The sequence below is a fragment of the Phascolarctos cinereus genome, unplaced genomic scaffold, assembly GCF_003287225.1.
Source record: "Phascolarctos cinereus isolate Bilbo 61053 unplaced genomic scaffold, phaCin_HiC Scaffold_1;HRSCAF=81, whole genome shotgun sequence".
Lineage (NCBI taxonomy): Eukaryota > Metazoa > Chordata > Mammalia > Diprotodontia > Phascolarctidae > Phascolarctos > Phascolarctos cinereus.
The window spans coordinates 91,795,874-91,806,427 of NW_027555514.1; the positions used below are offsets into that span (position 1 = coordinate 91,795,874).

Consider the following 10,554-nt stretch of genomic DNA (forward strand, 5'->3'; position numbering starts at 1 on the left):
AGGCAGAGGAACAGATGAGAGGTAAGAGTGAGTAGAAAAGAGAGTGGGTAGTAAAAAAAAATGCATAATAAGGAGTTTAAGTTTGATAGAAAAGCCAAAAGAGTACATTCAGAGTGGGATTGGAGAGTTTTCCTGTGACTACTGTGACCCAGGTGAGATTATAATCCTCTCTCTCTCTCTCTCTCTCTCTCTCTCTCTCAATTTAGATATTTGGTATGTATTTCTTCTGTGAGCATGTGTGCATATGCCTCTCCTTTTCTTTCTTCCCTTTTCTTAAAGCAGTACATGAAGCTGGACTCTGATCGTGTTTATTGACAGATATAGTAAGAGGCTTAGGATTCCATGTGGAAGATGAGAGACCCCATTACACAGGCCTGTAGGTGCCATTGTACTTGAATGAGGAAGCTTTCCAACAGTCTCCCACATTATCTGGGGTCCAACGCTGGATGTGGTTAGGTCTTTTGGCTTGAGGCCGCACAATGATAGTCCCTCGGGAAGCCAGAGATGGGTCCTCAGAGAAGAAGTTGAAAGGACGGAGCAGGAAGCCCACAGAGTTGCCAGGTGTGGCTGTGTTAGGGATGTCCTCCGAGTGTGGAATGTGGAGGAAACCCACCGTTACCCAGGCTACCAGGTCCTGTGGGGAGAAAGGAATGGGAATCAGGTATATAAGTTGGCAATAAGGAGAGAGCAGGAGAGTTGAGGAGAAAGCAGGTTACTGGGATTTGGGCAATAGGACATTTCTTGGCATGGATTGTTTCAAGAAATATCCCACTAACACCCAGAGATACCTATATTGATACCTAGGCTCAACCTTACACTAAGGGTTAGCCCTATAATGATTTCTGGACTTTATCCATGTTATCAGGGCCAAGAGATATCCCCAACACATTTCTTCTTCCCAACTCTGTTTCAGTCCTTTGGCCTGATAATAAAATTGGAATTTCCAAAGTCCTTCAGAGAGATGTAGTATCACAGATCTGGAGTTGAAAGGAGCCTTGCAGTCCATCTGGATTTTTGAACAGATGAGGAAATGGAGGCCCATGGAACCTAAGTGACTTTTCCAAATTCCAGTAAGTAGTAAGCATCTGAAGAAGGATTTGAACTAAGTTTTTCTCAGTCCAAAGCCAGAGTGCTCTTTCTTTTTGTATGAAGGCCAGACGTATTGGTCGGTTGAACTACCCAGAAAGCTTCCCTGAGGAGAGGGAATTGGTTTAAGTTGAGGATATTGGGATAGCACATCAAAGTCAAGAAGTTAGACCTCAAGGCAGGGCTTCTGAAAGATGGGCTGAGGATCAGGCAAGGATGGAATGGGATTTGTACCTCATTCTCAATGTTCTCATTGTTGCGTAGAAATTCTTCAAAAACCACAGGTGGATCCCAGGGATCATTTTGGTTGTAGATGCTGCTGCTAATCAGCTCAGACTCCCGGTATTTGGTCACTGCCAAAGGGTACCTGCAAGTCAAGAGGGAAGCCAGGAAGTTTAGGATGCTGGGGTGGCCTCTGAGCCCTAACCAATTAAGGAGGCTGCTGTTAGTGAGGGAGCTCCATGTCCACCATGAGGCTATGGACCTTTCCCCAATCCCACACTCTTTTCTTCATCTTTATGTAAATGCTGCCCTAATCTCCAGCCTTACTCTCTCTCCCACCAACTCCCTAATAGAAATCCCTACTTGAATGTCTTTCGGTTAGCTCAACATGTCCAAAAAATGGACTAATCATAGTCCCTTCCCAATCTGTCCTTCCTCTTGTATTAATGGCACAACCATTCTCCAAGTTACCTAGACTCAAACCCAGGAGGTTATTTTGGACTTCTCTCCTTCACTTCCCATTGCTAATAAGTTGTCAAGTTCTAGCTAGTCTATCTCTGTAGTATCCCTAAGCTCTCTCCGTTCCTTCCCATTTCTAGATCAGGCCCACATTTTATCTTAATGGCGTAATTCCTATCTTGTTATATCTCTTCCATTTAGTATGTGGAATTTTCAGAACTTTTTGAAAAATGGAAGGGTCCAGATTTTGTTATATTTTTCACTTTTTTTTTGGTCTTGGCTTTTTTTTTTAAATAAAGCTATACCAAATGTTTAGATTAAACAGAATATATTTCTAAATTTAAAAGCAAAATTAAAAAAACACAAAAAGCAAAAACTTCCCAAACAAACCAAAACAACGAAACCAAAAATATTTCAATTGCCTTGTGGTTATTTTCTCTGATTTTTGTCTCTTTTTACTTCAATTTTATGCTTTCTACTACTGATAGAGTCAAATCAGTAAGCACTTATTAAATGCTTAATGTGTGTGTGAGTTGCTATGCTAAGTGCTAGGGATACAAATACCAGCAAAAAGACTGTCTCTGCCTTCAATGAGCTTATATTTTAATGGGGATGACAACCATAACAGGAAGCTGAAAGAGGTGAGGTAGGAGAGGGGAGAAAGTGCCTGGTTAGGAGCTTGGCAGAGAAAGAAGTTTGGAGAGTCAGGAGCAGAGACGAGGGAGAGGAGTGAAATAGTGAATTTGGTTGGCCTGCGCACTTGGTTCTCTCAATTACAAAGAACTCATGATGGAAAATGCACGTCCAAAGAAAGAACTGATGGACTGACTCTAAACACAGATCAAAGCATGCTATTTTCACTTTCTTTCTTTTTTTTTTGGTGTTTTTTTCCCCCCTTTTGGTCTGTTTCTTCTTTCACAACTGTGACTAATATGGAAATATGTTTTACATGCTTGCACATATATAACCTATATCAAATTGCTTACTATTTTAGGAAAAGAGGAGGGGGGGAAAGGAGGGAGGAAAACTTGGAACTCAAAGTTTTGTAAAAATGAATGCTATTTGACACTGACAATTTCACAGAACAGTTAAACTTCCTACTATTGCTCATAAACAGTACTCCATCTCCACTTTTGGGCCTTTGCACAGGTTGTCTCCCATGTTAGGAATGGGCTCTTTCCTGACTTCTGCCTCTTAGAATCCATATCAGAATAATTCATGACCAAACAGGAGATGGAGAACATTATGAAATGCAAAATGGATAATTCTGATTACATTAAATTGAAAAGTTTTTGTGCAAACAAAGCCAATGCAACCAAGATTAGGAGGGAAGTAGAAAACTAGGAAAGAATTTTACAGCCAGTGTTTCTGATAAGGTCTTCATTTCTAAAATATATAGAGCAATTAAGTCAAATTTACAAGAATACAAGTCATTCCCCAAATGAAAAATGGTCAAAGGATATGAACAGGCAGTTCTCAGATGAAGAAATTAAAGCCATCTATAGTCATATGAAAAAATACTCTAAATCACTGTTGATTAGAGATGCAAATCAAAACAACTCTGAGGGACCACATCTCGCCTATCAGATTGGCCAACATGACAAAACAGGAAAATGATAAATTTTGGAGAAGATGTGGGAAAATTGGAACATTAATGCATTGTTGGTGGAGTTGTGAAGTGATCAAACCATTTTGGAGAGCAATTTGGAACTATGCCTAAAGGGCTATAAAATTGTGCATATTGTTTGACCCAGCAATAGCACTTTTAGGGCTGTATCCCAAAGAGATCATATAAATGGGTAAAGGACCCACATGTATAAAAATATAGCAGCTCTTTTGTAGTGGCAAAGAATTGGCAATTGAGGGGATGCCCATCAATTGGGGAATGGCTGAACAAGTTGTGATATATGAATGTAACAGAATACTATTGTGCTATAAGAAGTGATGAACAGGCAGACTTCAGGAAAACCTGGAAAGATTTGTATGGTCTGATCCTGAGTGAAGTGAGCAGAACCAGGAGAATGTTGTTCACAGTAACAGCCACATTGAGTGATGACTAATGTTGATAGACTTAGCCCTTCTCAGCAATGCAAAGATCTAAAACATCTCCAAAGGTCTCATGATGGAAAATGCTATCCACATCCAAACAAAGAGCTATGCAGTTTGAATGCAGATCGAAGCATACTATTTGCTATTTTTTCTTCTGTTGTGTTTTGTTTCCTCTTTCTGGTGGCTCCTCCTATTGGTTCTAATTCTTACTTACAACATCACTAGCATGAAAATGTGTTTAATAGAAATGTAAATGTATAGCCTATGTCAGATTGTGTGCTGTCTTGGGGAAGGAGCAGAGAGAGAGGGGGAGAAAAATTTAAAACTCAAAAGCTTATGGAAGTGATTGTTGATAAGTCAAAATAAATTAATAAGAATAAGAAATTAAATGGGAATTTTTTGGGAGCTTTGTGGAAGTCACAGATGACATGTGAAGGCCAGCAGATGACAGAAAAAGTTTAGAAACTCAGAAATGCATTAATTATATGTAGTGTAGAATATCAAGATAAATTTTACAATAAGGCACTGTAAATGAAAAAGAAAAAATTCAGACTTCTTCTCTGGTACAAAGGGAGGGTCAAAAATTTTTATATGGATTTTCCAGATTGTGTGTCCCTAATGCCCGTGATGGGGAAGGGATAACCGTACGTTTTGCTTTTGCCAAACTGGACTGTTCACTGTTTTCTGAACTCTTTCCACACTTTGCTGCCTCCGTGAATTTGCTTACGATGTTACTTATTCTTTGAATGTGCTTCCTACCATCTTGGACTATTGAAATGTAGCTTGTTCTTCAAGGTTCAATCTTCTTTATGAAGCTGTCTGGGATCCTGCCCTGTTAGGAGTGATCTCTCCTTCCTCAGGCTTGTCATAGAACTTTTCATTCCCCCCCTCCCCCACTTATCACATTACATTTTGTATTAATAGCATTTGTGCATGTCTCTTCTCCCTTAGTAGACTACATGCTCCTTGAGGGCAGGGATGGTATCTTATTTATCTTTGTAACTCCCTCAGAGTTTAGCACAGTGACTTGCACACAGTAGGTGCTTTACCAATGTGTATTGAACTGAATTAAATTAAAGCAGGAATTCTTAACATTTTTGTGTGTCGGGGCAGCTAGGTGGTGCAGTGGATAGAGCACCAGCCCTGAAGTCAGGAGGACCTGAGTTCAAATCCTGCCTCAGACTAAACACTTGACACTTACTAGCTGTGTGAACCTAGGCAAGTCACTTAACCCCAATTAGGTAAAAATGAAAAAAAAAATTTTTGTGTGTGTCATGAAGCCCCTTTGGTAGTCCAGTGAAGCCTATAAGCTCCTTCTTAGAATAATATTTTAAATACATAAAATAAAATACAGAGACTTACAAAGGAAACCAATTATATTGAAAGAAAGATGTAATTTTTTCCCATCAAGTTCATGAATTCCTTGAAATCTATCCCCAGACCCAGGATAAGAATTCCCAAGTAATCCTCTTCCATTACCTGGCCCAAGTGACTGCTTGTTCTTCTTGCCAGCCAGGAGGGAGCACTTGGTCAGCCATGGAATGGATTTGTATCCGGTAGCTACGACTATGACCCCAGGCGTTCTTCTTGGGGCTGGTGAACAGCAGGAACTTGGGTAGCTTCCGGCCAAAGCGGAAGGCTGCTTGGCGTTCCCGGTGGTGCTGTATTCTTTCCAGAACCGGCTGCACCATGTGGTGCCTGGGGCTCCAGGGGTTGGTAATGTTCTCCAGCTTCATCCCCATGGTCTCAAAGCCATTCTTGGTGCCTGTGTGGTGCGAAAGGAAAATGAGGAGGAATAGGAAGAGCCCATCGGTCTCACTAAAGTGCAACATACTACAAATCCTACTTAGAGACAGAAAGATCAGGGCACAAATCCTTCTTCAAACCCTGAATAAAGTCAATCAACTACTCTATGCCGCAGTTTTCTTACCTGCAGAATGACAGGGGCCAGACCTGATGTTTTTAAAGCAGTGGCTTGCTGGAGCTGCTTGGTAGAGCACATTGTTAAAATTTCAGTGTGAACACTTATACCTCAGATATCAGCAAAAACTGTGAATCAAGGCTTGGTTTATTATTGTGCTGTCTACCTTTAAGGCAGTGATGGAGAAAATGTTAATAGTGCTGATTAAACTTAAAAGTATGTCCTTGGCAATTTTTTTTCCCCTCAGAGGTTAAACACTTGCCAGCATAACCCTGCCTTTTAGATACTTTTCACTTAATCTATGGTCTCATTCACAATTCATACAACCAGCTTGCCTGAGCATTTACTTTGTCCAGAACCACTCTTGAGGGCTGTGTTTGGAACAGAGAAGGAATAGAAACCATGCTCTTTACTCTAACAAGTTATGTGTGACGAGTGCCTCCATCCGAGTTACACGCTACTTCAGAAACTTACTGGCTATATGACCTTTGACAAGCCATTTAATCTTTGTTTCCTCTTCTATAAAATGGGAATAATTTAAACACCTACTTTCCAGGGTTGATGTGAGGATCAAATGAGAGAATATTTGTAAGGTAGTTAGCACAGTGCCTGGCACATAGTAGATGCTATACAAATGCTAGTTATCCTCCTCCTCTTCCTCCTCATCACCGTCATTATAATCTGTACTCACCAAGATTAGGTAATCAGTTTGATTTTCACGGAGAAGGGACTGGATAATTTTTACAACTTGGTATCCATGAACTTGTGCCCAGCTTGCCGCCCTTGGCATTTCTACTCTATTTTAGGCTAGCCTTAGCTCTAATGTCAATGCTGTCCTCAGGCTTTTAGTATAGAACTCTACACCTCTTAGCTTACCTGGCTCTATTCCAGGGGATACTAAACTAAAATGCAGGAGTCTGGGCTGGGCTGGGCAGGGCAGCTCTTCAAAGATTCTCAACTAGAGTGATTCTGCTATTTTCTGGCCAATTGCCCCCAGTGGGTCACCTAAAGGCATTGAGATTGCTATAAAAACCATGCTTTCATTTCTGCTGTTGTCTGAGTTGCTCTGGGGCAAAGGAGTCAGGTTATGCCTCCATCTTTCTATTGTGCTTAAGATGGCACAAGGGTTTTTGCTTACTTGAGACCAAAGAGGATAATGAATCTACCTATATGTGAAGTCTCCATCTGGAAATGGTTCTATTTCTATGTTACATAATTCAACAAGAACACTGAACTCTGAGTCAGGAGGCCTGAGTTTGAATTCTAGCTCTGATGCTTATGAGCTAAACTACCCCTTGGGAGTCATTGAACCTCAGTCTCATCACCTCTAAAATCAAGATACATTATTCTATGGAATCCCCAGGATTCACCAGACCGTCAAAGTGGTTCATGACACACACATACAAATTGTTAAGAACTCCTGCTCTAATTCAATTCAGTTCAGTACACATGGGTAAAGCACCTACTGTGTGCAAGGCATTTTGCTAAGCTCTGAGGGAGTTACAAAGATAAATAAGACAGTCCCTGCCCTAAAGGACCATATGATTTACTAGAGAAGAAAATAAATGCACAAATATTATAATACAAAATGCAATATGATAATTATGTGGGTAAAAGGACAGTGTGTTATAAGGGATAGTAGATTGGTGTTGGATACAGGAACTCCTGGGTTCAAATCCGTCTCTGACACAGGGACTGTTTTTGCCTTCCTTTGTATCTCTAGTGCTTAGCACAGTGCCTAGCACATGGTGTTCAGTAATTTTTCAGTTATGGAATCATGAAATTTTAGTCATTCTTCATGGCCTCATTTGGGGTTTTCTTGACAAAGATACTGGAGTGGTTTGCCATTTCCTCCTCCAGATCATTTTTTCAGATGAGGAAACTGAGGCAAATAGGGTTAAATGACTTGCCAAGGGTCACATAGCTAGTAAGTATCTGAGGTAAAATTTGAACTCAGGTTTTCCTGACTCCAGGCCTGGCACTGCACTACCTAGCTACCCAATGCCTAACACATAGTAAGTACTTAATAAATTCTCACTGATTTGGCTTGACTTGACATACTAGCTGTGTGACCATGGGAAAGTCACTTAACCTTTTGTTGTCCCAGGCAATTCTGTACACTATAAGCTAAAGAGAATTTGCTGATCTTCATCAGTGGAGGAAGTTGCCGTTCTAGGGAACTCCCTGCAACCAAAAGATTACGTGCTCAGATAAAACAGTTCCCTTGAAAAACTCCCAACCTGTCCCTTTCACAGAATTGTGGAGAGAAGAGCACTTTGTAAACTGGAAAGTAGAATGTAAAGAGTGAGACATAGTAACAACAGTGATGATGGTTGTAACATGCACTCTGGATCTTGGTATACTCAGTTCTGTCCTGTTCTCTCCAGCTACAATGTATGTGACCAAAGAGCAGTCTGGGGGATTCTATAGCATGTTGTTCTTTCTCATTCTATCTGTCATTCAGGCAGATTAGCCATATTTATAACTTTGTAACTTCTGACTTGGCCATCTCGTTGGCCAATCTTGGCCAAACAGGTTGAATGCCACATTCAAGGCTATTATGGGAGCTTTTAGGAACACCCACCATTGCTCTTTCCTTCTTACTGGGACTAGACTGACTATGGGAAGAATGTTTAGTTGCCCTTTAGCATTGGTTTGGACCCCAAAGTCCTACCTGCTACATCCAAGTCAACACGGTAGTGTACTAAATGAGTGTGCATGTTGCCCAGCAGGTGAGTATGGAGGCGGGTTCCATGGCGCAGCCCTTCAGGTGTGAAGAAGGTGGCGTGGACATAGCCTGTAGCATGCATCTTGACCTCCATCACCCCATTGTGGTGGAAGACAAAGTCCCATATGTAGTCATAGTTGTAGACGGTTGAGGTCGTCCGAAGGACCAGCACATAGTCCTCGAGTCCCGCGTAGAAGTTGAAGCCGCCACTGAAGTTGGAGTCAAAATGGCGTCGGAGGGGCACCTCTGTGGGCATCTCAAATATGCAGAGGGCATTGGGATAGTGGGTTGGGGCATCGGAATCGTAGAAGTGGTGGGCATCCAGGAAAGTGGCTGTCTTGGGGCAATCTGTGCCAGGTGCCAGCTCGTGAGTGACACTGCCCAGGCCCCAGCCTCCATCTATATATTTAGTTTGCATACCGGCAGGTGTGTGGCCCCCATATAGGGCCACTGCATCTTGCACACTCACCTCATAGGCAATATGTTCACCCCCAAAACGCAGGTTCAGAATCTGTAGCCCAGTGGAGGTACGCACTCGAAAGGCAAAGCTCCACCCCCCATATAGCACGGCATTGCCCTCCAATTGGTAGCGTGGACCCTGGGGCTCAACCAGGTGGGGACCAGACATAGCAGTGGGAGTAGGGAAGTCACCTCGGGGTTGGTAGGAGGAAAAGAGGGGATGTTCCTCTGTACCCCCTCCCATCTCTCCCTTAGGAGGGAGGTCTTCAAGGATCACCATGTCAACCTTCCCTTCCTCATACTTCTCTGCCAAGTCTTTTGTGCTCTCATAGAATTTCCCATTGTACCAGACTCGTTCAACCTGCCATTCTTGGGGATCTGAACTCTCATGGTTCAACAGGAGCTCCAACCCTGTGGGATGTAAGAAGTGGCCTTCTACAAAGCGCTGCATAATAAACCAAGAGCGGCGCTGGCCAGAGGCCAAACCTCTGGGGGCCACGTCAGTGAAGGTCAGACAGTGGTCAGTGCAATTAGGGAGCCAGAAGCTTTTGGTATCCTGGAGGAAATGAGATAAGGGTTTGATGGCATACATTAAGGTATGATACAGAAGATCATATTCAGCAGATGAAATGGGTCTTGATCCCCAGGAAGGATTATGCCCAGGCCTGGGGGGGAGCACTCTCATGTAAGTGGGCCAAGGCAGGGGTCCCACTGCAAACTCAGTGATATTGGGATGTTCCTGGGCTCCAAAGAAAATGACAGCTCGAGCCTCTCGCACAGGACGACTTCCTCCTTCGTCCAAAAATTTCAACACCTGGTGCTTCTTGGGCATCAGCATTTCAATGAGGAATACAGAATTCTTGGCCATAATACCAGTCTTAGAGGATGCTAGCTTCAGATCTTTTTTGGCCCAGAGGAAACTCTGTACAACCCGTAGCTCTTCTGGACTCAGGTCTGCAAATACAGTTGCCTTGCTCTTCAAATCCCAGGGGGAGTGTTCTGCCATTGCCACTGTCAGAAACAGCAGCAGCCCTCCAAGCAACCAGGCAAAGCCCAGGGGCCCTTGCGCCATTGTTCTGAAAGATAACAGGGCAGTCAAAATGAGTATGTTATGGAAAAGAATGAATTCCTATCAAGTCCCATCATCAGAATATCACATTATCTGCCCCAGCCATGCCTTGCAAAGCTGACAAAGTCACTCCCCACCCTCAATATAGCGAGCCTTCTATTGAATCATAAGTGTTAGGGCTAGAAGGGATCTCAGGGAGCTGTCCAACCTCCTTATTTTACAAATGAAGAAACTGAGGCCTAGATAGGGGAAGTGACTTGCTGAAGGCCACATGAGTATCACTTAGTAGAGGTGGAATTAGAATTTGTCTCCTCAACTTGTGAAATGATCCAACCATTTTGGAGAGCAATTTGAAACTATGCCCAAAGGGCTATAAAAACGTGCATATCCTTTGACCTAGCAATAGCACTTCTAGAGCTGTATCCCACAGAGATCATACAAATGGGAAAAAGACCCACATGTACAAAAATATTCATAGCAGATCTTTTTGTTGTGGCAAAGAATTGGAAATTGAGAGGATGCCCATCAATTGGGGAATGGCTGAACAAGTTGTGGTATATG

At 42.5% G+C, this 10,554-nt stretch overlaps 1 protein-coding gene across 1 annotated transcript; it reads right to left on the reverse strand.

Moving 5' to 3' along the window:
* Nucleotides 1–292: 292 nt before the first annotated feature.
* On the reverse strand, nt 293–9,996 carry AOC1 (amine oxidase copper containing 1). The gene is made up of 4 exons (XM_020977926.2): nt 8,412–9,996; nt 5,296–5,581; nt 1,321–1,453; nt 293–634 (listed from the first exon to the last, which is right to left on the reverse strand). Exons 1-4 carry the CDS (start codon nt 9,994–9,996, stop codon nt 365–367), a joined length of 2,274 nt encoding a protein of 757 aa, XP_020833585.1. The 3' UTR covers nt 293–364.
* Between the last annotated feature and the right edge of the window lie 558 nt (nt 9,997–10,554).

Coding starts and splice junctions, on each gene's coding strand:
- AOC1 (XM_020977926.2), bottom strand. CDS start 9,996: ATGGCGCAAGGGCCCCTGGGCTTTGCCTGGTTGCTTGGAGGGCTGCTG. Junction 5,582..8,411: donor TGTTGACTTGGATGTAGCAG/GTAGGACTTTGG, acceptor CGCACCACACAG/GCACCAAGAATGGCTTTGAG. Junction 1,454..5,295: donor CAAGCAGTCACTTGGGCCAG/GTAATGGAAGAG, acceptor CTTGACTTGCAG/GTACCCTTTGGCAGTGACCA.